The 21,361-nt window shown below is 35.3% G+C and overlaps 1 protein-coding gene across 1 annotated transcript; it reads right to left on the bottom strand.

Annotated features, from left to right (window-relative positions):
* Nucleotides 1-1,409: 1,409 nt before the first annotated feature.
* LOC110447095 lies at nt 1,410-9,119 on the bottom strand. The gene is made up of 5 exons (XM_021492546.1): nt 9,043-9,119; nt 5,070-5,224; nt 3,955-4,047; nt 2,945-3,058; nt 1,410-1,846 (listed from the first exon to the last, which is right to left on the bottom strand). Exons 1-5 carry the CDS (start codon nt 9,055-9,057, stop codon nt 1,534-1,536), a joined length of 690 nt encoding a protein of 229 aa, XP_021348221.1. The 5' UTR covers nt 9,058-9,119; the 3' UTR covers nt 1,410-1,533.
* Nucleotides 9,120-21,361: the final 12,242 nt, after the last annotated feature.

The raw sequence follows: 21,361 nt of genomic DNA, 5'->3' as shown, positions 1-21,361 counted from the left end.
TGTTCTTTTTTCTCTCTCTCTCTCTGAAGGCGTCGCCTCGTTTGAATTTGACCTAGATTTACAAAGCACGTGGCGTCGTTGAAGCAGATGTGACAGAATGCTTCTACAGAAGAACATTGCAGAAATATCATATAAGGCTGATATAAACACAGACATTCTACCACTTTTGTGATGAAAAAACCTTTCCACTAACTACCATGGATTATTGGACGATAGACAATGGGCAGGCGTGTATTAATTTCTACCAAACCATCGCTCTTCCAAAAACGTCCCCCGCAAATGTACCGGTAAACAATCGAGTCGCGGGACTGTCGCTGGACTGGTTTCATTTACCCTCATTTGATATTGTATGAGTTTGAAGATTGGCTAACAGACAAAACATTTATTTTTTACCTTTGTATCTATTTATAATATGTCGAGGTCATAATCAGAACTGCTGAGCTTACCTCAAAGATGACATGAAATAGTGTTTGTAAATCTTGTCAAGCGCTTATTTTACCGATTGAAATAAATATCTTCGATAAAGCATGATGTCAGTGTTTTTCGCCTGTCCGACGAATGTCGACTAAATAAAAATAAGAAACCTTCCCAAATATGTCCTGGTTATATAGACAAAATAGGACAACTGTCACAGTGTCAGACATGATAAAAAAAACGCGCAGCTTGTTATGAAATAAAGACATATAGGCATCGCGTAAAAATAATATCGCTTGCGAAAAAAAAGCCTATTTGAATGACTAGATCACATTGCTTATCAAAGGCATATGGACAATGAGGTAGACACGAGAAAGACTTTCGTTACATTTTACTTGGTAGAATAGGTATAATCGACATACGTTTGTATATTATGGTGGAATGTATAACTCGGGATTCGAAATGCTGGAAAAAAATAAACAACTCAGGCCCCAAGCGGCATTTGTTATCCCCCCCCCCCCCCCCAACATTTTCTCACATTCGTTATATATTCCACCATAATACACGCACAAACGTGATTGTTTCTTAAATAACCTTAAATAAAGAATTGGCAGAGTGGATATACTCATTTTATTATCTCTCGTAAATAAATAGTAAGAATCAGTCAATTCTCATTGAACTTAACAATATCTTACAAGACATGCAAAGCTACATTTGGATAATTTTCCAGCGGTAGCAACCAGTTCCACTCAAAGCAGCGGACGACGACGGTGGGATGGTTATTTAAACTTTCTGCTTCGGTGACCTAAATACATGTATACTCGTTCAATCTTGGGTACTAAACGTATCAACATAAGATTAAATATTTCTTTTACGTTAAATGGTTCAAAGGAAGAATGTGAAGTTAAGTTAGTTATGTTAGGCTTTGTTTGCAAAAAAACCCGTTAACATGATGCTTTCCACGATCACAGACGTTACAAAAACGATAACACTGATTGATACATGCTGATATATAATGCTTTATTACATGATCTTGTAAGAATCAAACATTTGACAGGACACGACGATAAAGAGGCAAGCATTATACGGATATGGCACGGATAGGCTGTTAGATAGGCGTTACCAGTCACACGTTCTGCACGTGCAGATCAGCGGGAAACGGTCATGTCGGAAGGCGAAGTACCCCAAACCATATCCATATTTATATGTTGACCGTTTACGTCTCGTGCTTTCTCCGTCACCTGACCCTGCCTCGTCCGACTGAGAGATCAATTCTAGAGCCTCCTCGCTAAATTCATCAGCATCTGGTTCGATTAGTCCATTTATGCCTGGCTGAATACCCCCGGCGTAGTAATTGTCACAGTAGATGAGATACTTCCTGTCGAGGTGTAAAGTAGGCTCACACCTGGTATCTGCTCCGCAGCATGTCTCACTAGATGTAAATACATGTATCATCATTAAATTCTAAACGAAATTCCGAACATCACAGCTTTTCTCTATTATAGCAAGCTCCATGTTACAGAGTAAAGAACAGATCGAGTAATGTCAATACTAATCTATCATCAGGATAGGTCTTAAATAATCCAAAAACAAACATGGTGAAATTCTCGTTATGCTATTTCAACTGTAGAATTATCCAAATTATAAAACCTAGGCTTTGCGTGATGAAACCTACCGCTGCTAAATGGAAACAAAAGGTAAACGATAAGGGCGAGTGCCATTTCTATGATTGTGGTGACATTTAAATAAAAATGAAACTTCAAAAAATCAACAATACATTCTAATAAATTGACTTGTTTGTATGATAGGAAATATTGTTACTGTACCGGAGTACATAAACAGACTGACACACCCATTCTGCTTGTTACAAACACTTTCCGTAAAAGAATTTATCACGAAGAAAAAGAATCTTAAAACTGGAACAAAAACAAATATTTTGATGTAAAAATAAAGATGAGCATTCAAAGCCGTGTTCACATTAAACGCTATCTGCTAATTGTATCACCGTATTGATATTAAGCGTCATTAACTGTCAATATTGTGTGACATTAAACTTTATTTTCTTTTTTTTTTGGTCCTGATATTAATTGTAATCATGTTGATATCAAACGTGATTTCTGTAATAACGGTGTAGGTATTAAACGTCATCTACTGTAATGACGGTGTAGGTATTAAACGTCATCTACCGTAATGACGGTGCTGATATTAAACGTTCTTTTTGTTTTATTGTTTTGATATTAAATGCAATCTGTTGTAGTTACGGTGTTGTTGTCAAACACCATCACTGTTCTTGTCATAGTAATAATAAACGTTAGTATAACCGTATACATATTTAACGTTATCGGCTGTTATACGAACACGTCTGCTACATGTGTGTCACATTCTAAAATTTAAAATTGATTCAACTGTATCACCGTGTTAATATTAAATGAACCCTACCGGCGAGAAAACAGTGCATTTAATTTAACAAAATATTAAAACAGTTTTCCCAACAAATGACATAAATGTTGCCCTTACATTTCATACTTACCCACAACACTCCGCCTTGTAAATATCTGGTGCGACAATCCAACACAAGATCGATCCTCCTTTCTTCCAGAACCCAAGGATATCTTTTTTCTCTGTTTTACAGAGGGATCTGCCACTGAAACAGCACAGTGTGACAACATATTGTCATTTTTTCTCCGAGATACATATTTTGATCTGCATTCTTTATTATATATTAATATATATATATAAACTTTATTCATTTTACAACAATAATGAAACAAGTTATTACAACTTATGTTAATTACTCTTGTTGGCCCGGATGTTAGCGCGCGGGGGTCTTATTGTGGGAGGAAACCGGAGTTTCCGGAGTAAACCCACTTGGTCGGGCAGGTGACCCCATACCTTTTCACGTCCGATTGGGGAATCGAACCCGGCCGCCTCTGTGAAAGGCAAGTGCGCTATCCACTGCAACATCCGACCACTTCTTACTATATACACATACAACTATCGAATAATTTAAACTGCGGCTTATTCCGTCTTTTCGTATTGCAGAGTTATCTGCTCTTGTGAGCAGGAATTGCTTGTTACGTCATTTGTTTGTGAGAGTAACGTCATACGTTTTTGAGAAAACCGACGCAACTTTCTCACACAAACTAACGACGTAACAATCAATACCTGCTCACAAGAGCAGATAACGCTGCAATCAAAAAGACGGAATAGCGGTCATCTTTCAGTGTTCGCAAAGAAAATGACCGTAACATACACACATGTGATTGCACCTGGACATTTTGGTAATAGAAACAGTACGCCAGGAATGAATTGCACTTCATTATAAAGCTGTTTCGTCTTTTTAGGATTCATCGGTGACGTTAGGGGCCAAGCAAGTGGAACAAGAACAGGGCCCGTATTCATGAAACCATACTCATGCTCAAGCATGGATTCTGTGCTCAAAGCAACTTTCTTGTAACTCGCTTAAATCATGTCAAACGATCAAAAAGTCAAATGTAAAGATTGAAAACAGTTTTCGGGCTTAAGTCGTAAGATACTTACACATCCGGTATCTCAGGCGAACTACCCGCTTTGAAGCTTTTGAAATATCTGAAGGCCTGCCAGTTTTTTTTCAGGGCGATTTTAAGTCCATTTCTGTTCAATAAATGGGACACAGTTGTATTTTGTGATGATTTAACCAGCAACATGTACAGTTCTAGTCTTTAGTGTTAATATACTCTAGCACACAATGTCATGATACACAATCTAAAGATGGATTGACCACTGTTGTCATTGGCCGGCCGAAGGGATGTACTTTAACATCAGCAACTGATAACGCTGTGTACTCTGGTAGATATTGTCATCGTTAGTACTGATTTGAATTGTAAAACTTCGAAGAAACATGCATACAATAAGCTTTTACTTCAACAATATTTAATTTGACGGTTGGTTGGTTTGAATCTTCACTTACGTTGTGACTGTTACATGTATAGACCTATCCTCATCCCATAAATCTGTAGCTATTAGATTTAATGATACATTTGGATGACTAACAATATCAGGTTTAATATGAATCGTGGCAAGCATCCTAACGCTTTAATAAAGTAAAAACACCATTCGGAATGAAGCAGTTTTCCTAATGGAAAATAGACACTAATAGAGAAATCCGTTCGGGAAATGATGGTGAATTGCAAAATCTCAAAAATAGAAATAAAAGCAACTCTTTTCTGGTTATACGGTAAATTCTAAATGACTTCCGTAGATAAAGCTTAACCCCTTAACAATTCTTTCGCATAAATATATGTAACTGAAAATAATTACGTACGATTAATGTCCTGCGGCCCCAACCCCAACATAACTGAACATGACATCATTGACCAGCTGCGCTACTTAACACTAACAAACCGGTAGGTCATGACACAATCCCCCCCCCCCCCCCCCCCCCCCCCCCCCACACACACACCCCAATATAATAACTTTTGCCAAACGTCAAATCGTTTTGACCATAGACACCTTAGCACTCTGCTGCTTGAACAGAATAACGAGCCATGATATAGCTCAATTGGCATTTTTACTTTATGCCATGTGAGATGTAGATAAACACACTTACATTGAAATATGTTAATCATCATTTTTATAGTTAGAAATTTACCTAGAAACTAATCACAATTACTTACTGAAAATAATGAAATTCAGACGTTCGTAGAGGTTCACAAATAAGATCCTTTTCATCTATTTTGGAATTATCGACGTAAATACATCCGCACTTATAGCCGTAGCAAGAAGAGGTTCCTCTAAATAGTGTAACGAAGACAACAACGGCCAGCAATATCTGTAAAAAAATATTATATAAAAAAGGAACTTGGCGTCTACAGTGACCTATTTAACATATATTAACAGTAATAGCCAAATCAACATACAGGAAACTATCTCAAACGAAATTTAATCTCCCGGTAGTAATAAGGACATAACTACAGCAAACGGTAATATTAGGGTTACGAAAATCAGATACAGAATGAAAGAGTACAACGAAGATTACATACAAAATGAGACAGGGTAACAAAGATAACAAACAGAATGAGACAGATAAACAAAGATAACATACGGAATGAGACAGGGTAACAAAGATAACATACAGAATGAGACAGATAAACAAAGATAACACAGAATGAGACAGGGTACCAAAGACAACATACAGAATGAGCCAGAGCAACAAAGACAACATACAGAATGAGACAGAGCAACAAAGACAACATACAGAATGAGACAGGGTAACAAAGACAACATACAAAATGAGACAGGGTAACAAAGATAACATACAGAATGAGACAGACAAACAAAGATAACATACAGAATGAGACAGATAAACAAAGATAACATACAGAATGAGACAGGGTAACAAAGACAACATACAGAATGAGACAGAGCAACAAAGATAACATACAGAATGAGACAGGGTAACAAAGACAACATACAGAATGATACAGAGCAACAAAGATAACATACAGAATGAGAGTGCAACAAAGTTAACATACAGAATGAGAGTGCAACGAAGGCAACATACATATTGTGACAGGGTTACAAAGACAACATTCAGAATGAGAGAGTGCAATGAAGACAACACACAGAATGAGAGAGTTAAACAAAGACAACACACAGAGTGAGAGAGTTAAACGAAGACAACACACAGAGTGAGAGAGTTAAACAAAGACAACACACAGAGTGAGAAAGTTAAAGAAAGACAACACACAAAGTGAGAGAGTTAAACAAAGACAACACACAGAGTGAGAGAGTTAAACAAAGACAACACGAAGAGTGAGAGAGTTAAACAAAGATAACACACAGAGGGAGAGAGTTAAACAAAGATAGCACACAGAGTGAGAGAGTTAAACAAAGACAACACACAAAATGAGAGAGTGAACGAAGACAACATACAGAGTGAGAGAGTTAAACAAAGACAAGACACAGAGTGAGAGAGTTAAACAAAGATAACATACAGAATGAGACAGGGCAATAATAACAAAATGGTAATGGATAGGGCAACAAAGAAGATTATATACACAATGAGACAGAGCAACTCATTTAGATAAATTGAATAACATGATGTATAATTTGCGTGTAGATTTCACGAAAATGTTTATATTACGATTGATGGGTACTCGTCCTCTGATCAAAGTAATATTACAAATTTCCTCAACGGATTACTTAATTATTTTATTGATTGATTGAAACAATTTCGATGCAGTATGACATAGAGGTTTGATGGTGCGGTTAAATTGCTTTAGGTGAGTTATACAAAAATATTTTCTCTCAGAAGGTAATTCAAATCATTCGTTTTCCTCTGTAGGTTTTATAGAAGCAAAAGTTCATCAAGGATAAACTGTTTGGCCATTTTTAGTTTATATGAAAATATGATGATATCTTCGAATCGGCAAATCGTGTATTTTTACAATGACTATAGGACTGGAAAATCCTCCGCTGTCAGCACTGTATAATGTACAATTTAAACAAATATATAATGATTTAATAAATTATGACATCATCATGGACATATCTCATCAAAGTGAATCTAACTGACAGATTCTTTGGATGTATATCAAACGTAAGTATTGCAAATTGAAGTCCTTACGTTTGTTTTTAACTTTGAAATAAATATTCTATCAAATCAATGTGTTTAATTAATTGTGGATTAAAATTGGAAAAACAAATACGCTACGATTATAGCGTATTTGATTACAGACGCAGCAATGATACAGTGATGAAGACATTCTAGCCTTGTTTTAAAGTCCAGTAAACTTGAATAGATATCTAGACATGCTAAATGCATGCTCTGAGATTGGTGGGTTTCTTTTAATTCACTAATACCACGTTTCTCTCAAATCTCAAATACTGCGGACTTAGATAAAATTTTGAATTATGATTTGATGGGAAAGTGCTCTTCAATTTCCTGGTTCTCGAAGGGTGGACGGGGTTTGAGTCATGTCAGTTGAGAAAAAATGAACTTGTTACGGAAACTGTAACCGGAAACTATAACAAAGGTCGTATTGATGTTGAGAATTTATAAAGAATTCCTTTGAAAAGTTTTAGAACATGTCTGTGAATTAAGTAGCGTTGCTAGTTTTGAATGTGAAAAGTTAGAGATGGTCCGAAGGAAAGTTGTCAGTATTACAACCTTGCTTTCTTCATATGCTTGTTTTGAAAAATGTTTTCACTTATTTGAATAATATTTGTATACATGTTAATATAACACCAGTGCTAACATATTGACGTGTGACGTTTCGGCTTAGTACAATATGTAGTCTGTCAAAGTGACTGTTAAAGCGTGTATACACAAAAGTTTGATATGTACGAAATGTCAATAAAATTGTTAAGTCGATTCGGCTATGAAAGGCGCACGCACATCTATGACGGGGAATTAAACGAAGCTTTTCTAAATCGATTCGTCGGTATCTTAGAGCGATCACAACATTGATTGAATTCTTCACATCTTTTTTTAAAATGTGAAATACACACTCACCCCCGACTATCTTTTTAAGGTTAGGGATGTTAAGCTGAATATTCAGCACATACAACTCTAGCACCATTGCAGTTCCCTTTAATTTCTTAAAACAAACATTTTAAATAAATAGTGCAGTTTGAAATTTTGGGTATGATTGTGACAATTGTTTGTTTAACAGTTGAAAATTAATATTCTACGGAAATATTTCAGACAAAATAGCCTATATTATCATCATGAAACTATATAGTGTTATAGGAGTTTCTTTATTAATTCATACAATGGAAAAAGTAAATAATATACTGACGCACGTTTATTTTGTTTCTTTATAACTATTACTACAGATAGTTAAAATATATTCATTATTGTTACATCCTGATCGATTGTAATTTCTAATGAAATTGTAACCATTTTACCTTGTAACTGATGCATACTTACTTTTACTTAGAATACATATTCATGTTCAGGGGTATCTACCCCAAATCCTCACTCATTTACTGTATTTCACTATTAACTGGCGAGAAGATAAAGTATTCTGTCTGTCTCTCTGTCTGTCTTGATCAGCAAAGTGCTTGTTAAACAAGCCGTCAACGCTACGTGAACGTTAAACGCTCACGTAAACGCCGCGCGCTTTCGTTCCTCGTTTATTTGGTAATGTTATAACATTTTACATTGTATATTTATTATGCATGGGATTCAATTGTTCATATTCGCCTTGCAAGATATGAATGTCAATTGTGATATGATTTTGAAATGACAACATATTGCACTAGTTTTTCTTCTACACATAATGTTTTGAGAGTTTCACCAACGTTATGAGATAATTCTACAGGTTTAAAATTTAGATTGAAAAAAAGTGTTATTCAAATTAAGCATACGTAGGTTAATAACTTTCAAAACGATGCATATATAAAAAATGTCATTGGAACTTACCTAAGTGATGATCTCTTCCATAAAATAGTTACTAAAAGAAATGTTATCAGCGTGCTATCATAAGGTACGTGCACACATTTACATTGAGGGTGACATAACAAATAATTGCTACAGAAGCTTAAAAAAGAAATTTAAGTGACCTATTATGTCCTTTAAACATTTCAAGGATACATAGAAGATATCATAGTAGCTTTATATTAAATGTATGATAGTGTACTTACCTGAAGGGGCCCCATCTTAGTCTTCGCAATACTGATATGAACAGGAGTTTATTTATACTGCATTTTCTGATTCTGTCACCCAATAGCTCTGCTATACGTGTACCAAAACTCTAAAATATATTCAAGTTTTTTAATAAAAAAACTAAAAGTGTACAAATGGACATTGTTACCTTTCAAAGTAAGTGATGTTTCTGTTGAGATAATGTTTTTATTGTTAATTAGCTGTTTACAAGTTAAAAAAACAATGAAACAAATGTTATCAAATGTGAAGTTTGTTTACCTAGGGCTCTTTACATATGCTTTCTTGTGCAATTGAAATAATGTCATTTAGCTGCAAGCAGGTAATTGTTTTTACATGGATCTTCTTTGAGATAACATAAGTCGAGGCAAAACTTTTTTGTTGTTGCGAAAGTGGAGTTTCTCCTATTTGCATTCTTTAGAGAGTTGATCACGAAAACCCTCATGGCTAACTTGATGCAATGCCTTTTAATATCAAATATATTGTACACTTTTGTTTGTTTTTACGAGTCTACCACTTTGTAACTTTACAGATGTGAGTGCACCGATATGGTAACAGATATGGAATGGTGTTCTGTTCAACAAAGGGGTTTGAAACAACATAGAGTCTCAATGTATTGTCCTTCTAACGCTTACCCTTAATTATATACAAGTACAAATATCTAATGTTGTAAACCAACCTTCGCTTTATGGCGGCCATCTTTATAGATACAGTAAGCCAAACATTAATAACACAGCATCCTACATTTCGTCAAAGGATTTATCGGTGATGTTGGGGGCAAACAACTCGCAACTTAAAATTGGTCTAAACTACTGTTGCAACAGAAGGAGAGGTATGTAAAACCTGCAATCATATGAATTGACAACAAATAGAAGAGTACTGGATTTTATAAAAATAAATACTTATCAAATTGTGTATATTATTCATATACACCGTGCCCACACTCAATAGATGCAATGGTAGTTATCAAAGCTAACTTTGAGGACTATGAAAACCACATTGAATCCCGATGGGAGCTGATTTCAAAGGGTATGACACGGCCAAGCAATATCTACAATATCTATAAAAGTACATTTGTACTTCTAATGTTGTAACGTGGACATGTTTACTCCAGTATATATGACTGATGGGCAATTTGATAGGCAAAGTCCATACAAATATACATGCATTTTATCAAACAGATTTACTAATGCACATATAGCACTGTTTTGCATAGACAATTGCCAGGGGGTATACACTGTACATTCTTTTGTAGATGGTGATATCACGGCTGGATTCAGCCGCCTAGCCGACACCCTCATACATTATTTATCTATTGATAACAAGTCGGTAACCGCCACCAGAACAAAACCACGCGTTTTCATTATTTTTATTGAAAGATAACTCGCAGCGTATAAGGGCGTTTAAGATGTGTTTTCTTGGAATATATCAAATAATTATATGTCGACGTTGCTTCAGTTTTTCCTGTGATACTCTGCGGCGTCATAAGTTCAACACTACGTACCTTCACTTCAACATGACATGCTATTTGTTTGCCCTCCATTTGTACGTAAGTTCTTTGAATGGAACGAAAAGTCTTTACCTTTCTGATATTGTATTTTAAGAATGTGTTGTTTCTTTTTATAGAAATCAGCTTTTGAGCTGGTCAACGAAGCCTAACAGCTTTTGCTATCGTGCTGGGAGAAAGAGTTTGTGTACAGGATAACTATAAAATTAGGGGTCGGTTTAGCGTCATCTTGTAGCGTGGGAATTGGACGGAACGCTTTGAGTATGAGAATTGTATAATAAACCGTTGATATTTCATTAATTTAATTTGATAGTTGTCGATATAAAGATGTTTATTGTTGCGTATTGTCCTAGTTATTGGCTCGTTTCGTCATTGTCAATCTTTGTATATCTTCATACGTTATTTTCCTGTTTTGCTGTAATGTTATTATTTTGTACATTTTCTTCGTCTCAAAACAGAAGCATATTGTCTACACCGTTAAAATTATTCCTTGCCCCATGCATACATCAATTTACAGCTGTGCTTAATCTATGAAGCCTAGACTGGAACGAAACGTTTTTGTTTTTGTAAAATTCAGTTTTTAAACTCAGTTTCGTACATCACACACATTGCACACCATTTTTAACAGTGTTTTCATTAAATATCATACATGTTCATGTATATAGGGACCTCTAAACCACGTATTCGATTACTACAGTAACTTTATATACAGTACCGTTTGTAAGTTAACGAGATTGCACATAAATGCTACCAAGTCTTCCGTGGATGGCTACTTTTTGTATTGACACTACTGAATTGCCCGTATGGAAATATGATTTTCTACAGAAAATATTAAAACGTACGATTACTTTTAACAAAGGGTGTATTTAATCGTACGTAATTATACTACAGTTTACATATACACTATTATCCTTACACAGAGACTAAAAAATTATCACACTCTGTTTTAAGGGTTGTTCCGGAGAACAACTATCTCATTGTGAGCGCTTAGATAAATCCGCCGCAGATGGACTCGTTATTTACGTGCGAGCGTTGATAAGTTTTTTTCGAAAGATAAACCCTGGAAACACTGTGTGATAAAATGTTTATCATCTATAAATTACTATAAAATAAAAATGTTGACTTAATACTAAACCTTCCAACCGACTTCTAGTGATTATCGACATCCTTGGTTACCGACAAATGAAAGTAATGTAAAGCGCAGAGGTTTACCATCAACCGTAAGACAAAAATGTTTTGTAATATTTTCTTATCATTCCGTGAAGCTGATATATTAGCATATTCCTACATAAAATTGTGTGGTTTTGTTTAATAGGACTTAACAAATTTATGAATAATTTGTATATGACCTATTTTTATTTTCTGTCGCGGAGTACTATCACGACCTAAAATGACGCGATCAGATTACCTATTATGAGTAAAAACTCATTCTCAAAAGGAATATACCATTTTCCAGTCGGTCATACTGACAACTTGTTATAATGAATTTGTCGTGGTTCAATAAAGTGATACATACTCTTGACTATCTAACCTTCTCTTGATATATTTGTGTGTAAAAAGTACATGTAGTTAAATACATTAAAAGTATACAATTACATTGCATTACATAGGTTATTTATAATTACTAATTCAGTATGGTGATTTTGCTGGTTCAGCGTCAATACGCAATTTGAATTCTGGTACAACTCTTATTACTGTGCTAGTGACTGACCAAGAAATGCTATTCTTTTACATGTACATCGACTTTTGCAAGAGTTGTTTCTCTTTAGGCAATGACGCTGTTTTGACATGATGTTTACATATTCAGAGTATATGAAAAGTATTTTAATTTAAGAACATGTTAAAAACATGCTGCTTATAAAACTGGTAAAAAATCATGACATTCCAATCTGTATTACATATAATACTATGTGTTTCACTATATAAGTACAAACACAGCTTATCGCTATATCCACCTTACGGGAAATTTAGTGGCAATGAATTAAAACAAGACGTCATGAGTGAAGAACAATACAACTCAAAGTAAAACTAGAGCGTCATCTGTTAAGGACACTCCTGCATTCAAAATAAAACCATAGTGTCATCTGTCAAGGACACTCCTGCATTCAAAGTAAAACCATAATGTCATCTGTCAAGAACACTCATGCATTCAAAGTAAAACCATGGTGTCATCTGTCAAGGACGCTCCTGCATTCAAAGTAAAACTATAGTGTCATTTGTCAAGGACACTCCTGCATTCAAAGTAAAACCATAATGTCATCTGTCAAGGACACTCATGCATTCAAAGTAAAACCATAGTGTCATCTGTCAAGGACGCTCCTGCATTCAAAGTAAAACTATAATGTCATCTGTCAAGGACACTCCCGCATTCAAAGTAAACCATAATGTCATCTGTCAAGGACACTCCTGCATTCAAAGTAAAACTATAATGTCATCTGTCACGGACACTCCTGTATTCAAAGTAAAACCATAATGTCATCTGTCAAGGACACTCCTGCATTCAAAGTAAAACCATAGTGTCATCTGTCAAGGACACTCCTGCATTCAAAGTAAAACCATAATGTCATCTGTCAAGGACACTCCTGCATTCAAAGTAAAACCATAGTGTCATCTGTCAAGGACACTCCTGCATTCAAAGTAAAACCATAGTGTCATCTGTCAAGGACACTCCTGCATTCAAAGTAAAACCATAGTGTCATCTGTCAAGGACACTCCTGCATTCAAAGTAAAACCATAGTGTCATCTGTCAAGGACACTCCTGCATTCAAAGTAAAACCATAGTGTCATCTGTCAAGGACACTCCTGCATTCAAAGTAAAACCATAGTGTCATCTGTCAAGGACACTCCTGCATTCAAAGTAAAACCATAGTGTCATCTGTCAAGGACACTCCTGCATTCAAAGTAAAACCATAGTGTCATCTGTCAAGGACACTCCTGCATTCAAAGTAAAACCATAGTGTCATCTGTCAAGGACACTCCTGCATTCAAAGTAAATTCATAGTGTCATCTGACAAGGACACTCCTGCATTCAAAGTAAAAACAAAGTGTCATCTGTCAAGAACATTCCTGCATTCAAAGTAAACCATAGTGTCATCTGTCAAGGACTCTCCTGCATGCAAAGTAAATCCAAAGTGTCATCTGGCAAGGACACTCCTGCATTCAAAGTAAATCCATAGTGTTATCTGTCAAGGACACTCCTGCATTCAAAGTAAAACCATAATGTCATCTGTCCAGGACACTCCTGCATTCAAAATAAAACCATAGTGTGATCTTTAAAGGACACTCCTGCATTCAAAGTAAAAACAAAGTGTCATCTGTCAAGAACATTCCTGCATTCAAAGAAAACCATAATGTCATCTGTCAAGGACACTCCTGCATTCAAAGTAAAACCATAGTGTCATCTTTCAAGGACACTCCTGCATGCAAAGTAAATCCAAAGCGTCATCTGTCAAGGACACTCCTGCATTCAAAGTAAAACTATAATGTCCTCTGTCACGGACACTCCTGTATTCAAAGTAAAACCATAATGTCGTCTGTCAAGGACACTCCTGCATTCAAAGTAAAAACAAAGTGTCATCTGTCAAGAACATTCCTGCATTCAAAGAAAACCATGATGTCATCTGTCAAGGACTCTCCTGCATTCAAAGTAAAACCATAATGTCATCTGTCAAGGACACTCCTGCATTCAAAGTAAAAACAAAGTGTCATCTGTCAAGAACATTCCTGCATTCAAAGAAAACCATAATGTCATCTGTCAAGGACTCTCCTGCATTCAAAGTAAAACCATAATGTCATCTGTCACGGACACTCCTGTATTCAAAGTAAAACCATAATGTCATCTGTCAAGGATACTCCTGCATTCAAAGTAAAACCATAATGTCATCTGTCAAGGACTCTCCTGCATTCAAAGTAAAGCCATAATGTCATCTGTCACGGACACTCATGTATTCAAAGTAAAACCATAATGTCATCTGTCACGGGCACTCCTGTATTCAAAGTAAAACCATAATGTCATCTGTCACGGACACTCCTGCATTCAAAGTAAAACCATAGTGTCATCTGTCAAGGACACTCCTGCATTCAAAGCAAATCCATAGTGTTATCTGTCAAGGACACTCATGCATTCAAAGTAAAACCATAGTGTCATCTGTCAAGGACACTCATGCATTCAAAGTAAAACCATAGTGTTATCTGTCAAGGACACTCCTGCATTCAAAGTAAATCCATAGTGTCATCTGTCAAGGACACTCATGCATTCAAAGTAAAACCATAGTGTTATCTGTCAAGGACACTCCTGCATTCAAAGTAAATCCATAGTGTCATCTGTCAAGGACACTCCTGCATTCAAAGTAAAACCATAGTGTTATCTGTCAAGGACACTCATGCATTCAAAGTAAATCCATAGTGTTATCTGTCAAGGACACTCCTGCATTCAAAGTAAAACCATAGTGTCATCTGTCAAGGACACTCATGCATTCAAAGTAAATCCATAGTGTTATCTGTCAAGGACGCTCCTGCATTCAAAGTAAAACCATAATGTCATCTGTCAAGGACACTCATGCATTCAAAGTAAAACCATAGTGTCATCTGTCAAGGACACTCCTGCATTCAAAGTAAAACTATAGTGTCATCTGTCAAGGACACTCCTGCATTCAAAGCAAATCCATAGTGTCATCTGTCAAGGACACTCATGCATTCAAAGTAAAACCATAGTGTCATCTGTCAAGGATTTATGACATTTCCAAAGAGGATCAAGTGGAAGAATTGATAAACGTATTTAATCTCAATAAGGAATGTCTTCCAAATTGTGAAGACTCCCGACAAACCCTTTGCTTTTGTACAATTCATCAATTAGCTGCCTTGAGTTAGATAAACATTACAAAAGACAAGGACCCTCCCACCACTAATAAGTATCAAACAGCTATGATTTAACCGGTTTTTGCTTTGATATATTCATGTTGTTTTGACAAACTATCTAGTAAAAACGCCAAAAATTATCAAAGTAAAAACTGGCTTCCCTACACAGCTAACCTCTGAAATGCAAGCTGACTTCAAAATAATGTTGATATACGTATATTTTGATAATGCAATGAAATGGATGCTCAGCAGATGTTCACCTAAACAAAAACAATATGACATACCGACAGCTGCTGGATCTGATTCGCCAGCTGAACATACACACAAATTATGATGTTTAGTTTTACCTGCTTACCTATACAGCTGCCAAGGCTAAAAAACATCATATTAATGTGTCTATATTGTATTTAATAATAACCTGCATAATTTGTTCCCATAAAGGTACCAGACATTTTGGCTCAGGTTTCGCATAGCTTTGTTAGAGTTTAACAGAGGTTAGGAAACCTAATGAAATACGAATACAAAAAAAATCAAGAATATCTTTCACAATTGAATATTTGTTGAGACATATCAAGTTGATGTATTTAGACGATATATTTTACTTTGATAGCCAACATGTCTTATTAGTAACTATCCAAAACATTCCCTAACTACTGGTTAAGATTTAGGTAACCTGAACCTGAGCAACTGGAGTTTGAATAAAGCTTAGTGAATGAACTTAATAATACATTATATGTTGAATCATATCAAAAAATATTATTGTTCATAACAAGTAGATTAAATCACACGCAAGCTTATACAACTCTGCTACCACTAGCCCTCCACATCTTGGTCGCTGGTTCGAGGCCTACGTGGGGCAGTTGCCAGGTACTGGCTGTAGGTCGGAGGTCTTTCTCCGGGAAATCCGGCTTTCCTCAACCATCAAAACCTGGCACGTCCTGAAATGACCATTGCTGTTAATAGGATGTAAAATACAAACAAACCAAAAAGTATAGTACTCGGGACTTAAGATATATCACTGCTATATTAAACATATACATTGAAGCACTATAAAGTGTCTTGGTACAGACCGATTCATCGTCGTCAGGATACAGGCCGATCAGCAGCAGGATTTAGTATGGTATTAAAACATATGGAGCATCAATCAGCCAGTATCGATAGGGTTGACCTCTCATAACAGAGGTATACATTAAAACGGTAGGAACTTATCAGGGTCAGCCTGCCGGCTCTAAATAAGGTATTATTACGGAAATGAGGTGAACACTCCCATCCATCACAGGCGTGATGGATACCATGATAAATGTCTACTTGTCGTGTCTCTGGTCCAGGTCAGTTAACCGATATTGATGTGTGAAATGTTGTACTCGTATTACCCGACACCATGCTAAACATGGACAAAGTAATGAGTGAATGAATGAATAATACAATGAATACAAATATATGTAGAACAACATGCAAGTAAATGTAACATGTACTTGAAATTATGAATAGAAAAATACAAAAAGACAACAAGCATTATGATGAACATTTCAATCAAGATAGCTGATTACAATGACCAATACAGTGATTTTTTTTCCAATTATTATTTGTAAATGTATTACTTTTTATAATCTATCTAAATACTAAATATAATAGTGTATTTATTTTTGTTTATCTTTTATTTCGATCTCTTTATATAATAAATTATTATTGTTGTATTCAAATATTGGATATATTATTTAACTGAAACATATCAAAACATATTTATTTTTTTATTTCTTTATTTGTTATATATTATTATATTATTACATTAATAACCTATGTGATTTAAAACATACTTCACATTATTATCATTATATGTATTGGAAAACATAATTAGGTATAAAGAAAAGGAATGCCAAAATATATCATGTTCTCGTAATGCATAATATGATATATATTATAAATAGAATAACGCTACAAAAAATAAAAATGAAAATAAAAACATAAAAATATATATTCATAATAATATTTATATTATTATTATTTACTTGGCAATAGGCAATAGCAATCATAAACAAATAATAATGAAAACGCACACTGTCACGGTATTGTTATTGATGATGCTGAATGATTAACACTGAGTTCAACCCCCCCCCCCCAAAAAAAACCCCCCACAACCCCGTAATGGACAGGACTTGAATCATGTAGGCTATTCTGTGTGATTTTAATAAGTAGCAAAAAAAATACATGAAATATTTGAACACTTAACGTGAATCCATGTAGCAGAAGCATCTCAAATTAGGAAAACAGGATTTCGACAGGATTTCGACAGTATTTATATCCTGGTGGCTACTTTAAGTAAGTTGTCCTCGCGTGACGACGCAACAACCCTAATGCAAGCCACGAAAAGCTGTTTTGTGGGGATTTCCTTCCAAGTTCGTAGCAAATATTAATTTTCGAATATACACTTTATAATACGTTTTGGTACAGGTACGGCCGATAGGACCGAGCAGGAAAGATTGAAATCAGTTGCAGGGTTAAGTGTCTTGCTCGTCCATTGTTTGATCTCTAACTGCAGATACATTCCTAACTTGTTAAAGATCAAACCATATGAACACTATAGTGAGACAAATGCTGCAGTGTCTTAACAATCTTTAAACGTTATCAAATTAAAATGGCTTTATTTCTTCTAAATCTTAAAATACGTGAATATACTTTCAACGATGAGTCAATTGTTCAAGTTGTTTTTGCTCTCAAGATCAAAACTTCTCAAATAAATCATCCTATTCAAATTTGGGAGCACAATGTGACGTGATGATGCATCTACATTATATTTCGCTTCCCGTTCTTTATCTTTGAGTAAGCTTGGAAATCTAATTTTGACTTACTTGGTAGAATTTATGATCATCATGAGGGACGTCATCTCAATGTATGTGCTTTTCGCCCTGCCATGAAATTCTGCATTTAAACAAGTGAACCACCAGTAAGTGCCTGCAGAACGAAATCATCTCCACAATATGCATTCCAGTTGACATTGAACATACCATATCGAACAAAATAAGAAACTCATTCCATCTTTTCGATCATCAAAATAAGAAACTCATTACATCTTTTCGATCATCAAAATAAGAAACTCATTACATCTTTTCGCATATAACTTCGAATTAATAAAAGAGAAAGAAATATTCTGAGTTAGACACATCATCTATTGAAACTGACACCATGGGATTCGGCAGCACGATGTTGGGTAAGTATTTCATATTCACAATAAAACTAACGCTCGTTCAATTCACTACGAAAGCTCCTTTTCTGTGTTCGCCTCAGAGAATCCTTTATATACACTTCTGTATGATGACGAAACTAAGGTCGAGGAGAGGTAACACTAGCGTGTACTATTGGTCATGCATCTTCCTTCCTGTCTCTTACCAAATAGGCTTTTTTCTCAGCTGAACAATTAATTCAAAAATGCATTGACCTGCTTTGACTTGTTGCACGAGTAAATATTACAAACTTGTAATAGAAGCCAAGCGGTCGGTTGGCACAGTAGAAAGTGCACTCGTCTTTCACAAAGACTACCGGGCTAATATAAGTTGGGAAACATTGTTTGATAATTGTTGTAAAATAAAGCAAGTTTATATTTATATATTTTGACGTTGTATACGCTATCTCAAAGTTGAGGAGACTTTCAAGTAATGTACTGTCTATGGGAAATATTATCTCAAGAGCTGAGATGTTTATACAAGCTGGGTAGATTATAACTTTGGTTAATTAGGCTACAGTAAATATATAGGGCATGGACCTTCAGATACAATGGGGTTCTAACAATATTGTCTTATCTAGGCCCTATGACTGGCCAAATCCTATTTCCTTATTTAGGGCGTATAAGTGAGCCGAGACTCGCGATAGAGCGGATCCCAGGAGGTAATGGATAGAACCTAATATTATTCTGTATTCATAAATTGATTTATTAACCCTTCACGTTTGAATCGGCGTTATCAGCGATGTTTGTCAATGTTTGGTGTATTGTTCAATAGAAAAATAGAAACAAATTTACTGATAAAACATTGACATACACCACATATACCGATCAAAATAAAAGTGTATATAACCTGTGGCCCTCCTGGAATTATAGCCAGCTTTTCCCTAAAACTATTCACTTGGATGTCACAAATTTTTGTCAATAATTAATTCGAATAGTACAATTTGTCCTTTTTTCACCTGAAAATACGACGTTCATCGTTCCATATATCACTACAGTCTTATCATATTGCCACACAAATATCTAGTCTGATCAATTCGGCATATTTCAAGAGAGCTCGAAGAGGGACAGCATTCGGAGATTGTTTCAAAGACTAAATTTTTCTGATTTGAGCTAAAGACATGAAAGACGTGCTTCTTAATTAGTACTCGATATAACAAGCTGTGTCAATGCTGAAAACGAGTCAGGTTATACTAAAATGCAGCGGACTCTCCCGAAAGACAAAGCACCAGGACCATTCCAAAAAGGCGTTATGCACGACATCTAGACTAAGAAATAAGGAAAACGATTTTTTTTCTCTACGAGTAATGGGATTATAGAATGATTTTGAGAGGATTTGTCATCAGCTGCTGATTAATATTTAAAAAAAGAACTTTCAAACAAATGTGTACATGTACATGCATGTATTTTTCAAATCAAGTTGAGTGAAATGTTGAGGATCATACAGATGTTGTACCGGGAACTAAATTTGTCTATTATCCTTGATTGACGTTGTCTTATAGTTCTCTAAGCATTAGAACTAGATACATAACTGTTGTGATGAAGTCCAAATATGGAGCTAGTAACAGCCGCCTTATGGAGTTTTCGGGTGCTTTCATACTCCAACGATTTTCTTATCTCAGTTTTAAAATCGTATACTCTCTTACTGTCCTGAAGCAAACATGTCCCTTTAACTTGCCTCATTCGAGTATAGTGACTGTTCTGCAACTTCAAGACAACACTGCAGGAGGACAGTTCCCTCGAGAACGGGTAATTAAAGATAGCCAGTAAATGGAATGGCCGAAGATATTTTACCAAAAAAACCGACAATTTTCAATATTTGAAAGAAAGCTAAAAGCGAAGATATGTTTGAGTTATATAATATTATGCTATAGAACACAATTGTCTATATTAATGTTCAATTTCGTATATAGATAGAGTTTTCGTGCTTTCGCGCAACGCTTAAAATTTATTGCAAAGTTATCGTCTAAACCAATAAACGTCATCTTCAAAATCTGCCGTAGATACTTCAATTGTTAACTGTACAAAACCTTTGGTTTCAGCTTCGGCGAATGTTGTGATAATCAATATATGAACGGAGCACTCACACAACCACATCGGCGGATACCCACGTCATGTAATTCTTGTTTCATCGTCAATTTTGACTATTTACATTTTAAGAATTTTTGACACCAAAAGCTTCAAGCCTCTGTGAAAAGTGTTTCTATGAGGTTCGAGATAATTTGCTGCAGGAGGACAAAGTATTTGATTATTTTAATAAACAGTCCGTCAAATAGCGTTGGTATTGCGTAATGTCACACTTCATCTAACTTCAATCGTTCATCTTCAACAAGACTGGCTAACAGAATTGGTCGTTGTACTCTGCAACATGGTTTATGTTTAAACTAGTACTTTTGTTGCTCTTAGTACAAACAGCGCAGTTGCTTTGAAGAATTGGTCGCACAGTATTAAGCTGATGTGTGATTTGAATGTTGACTGTTAGTAATAAAGAATTTTTTTCGTTGTAAAACCTTATATTTTTTTCACTGGTAAATGTAATGTGTTTGTTTTACCGCTGTTGTCTTTGATAATACATTTTTTTCATATATATATATCTATATATCGTCTATTTGGTGAGTGTAAATATACTTCCCATATATGCTGAGAACAATTTTAGGCTTGAAATAATTGTTTTATCTTGAATCAGAGCTTGTATCTTGTACGAATATGTAGATAT

Source organism: Mizuhopecten yessoensis, unplaced genomic scaffold, assembly GCF_002113885.1.
Source record: "Mizuhopecten yessoensis strain PY_sf001 unplaced genomic scaffold, ASM211388v2 scaffold3229, whole genome shotgun sequence".
In the NCBI taxonomy this organism is placed as follows: domain Eukaryota; kingdom Metazoa; phylum Mollusca; class Bivalvia; order Pectinida; family Pectinidae; genus Mizuhopecten; species Mizuhopecten yessoensis.
Note: the sequence above shows the minus strand (reverse complement) of the source record. Positions and strands in the feature narration are given on the sequence as shown.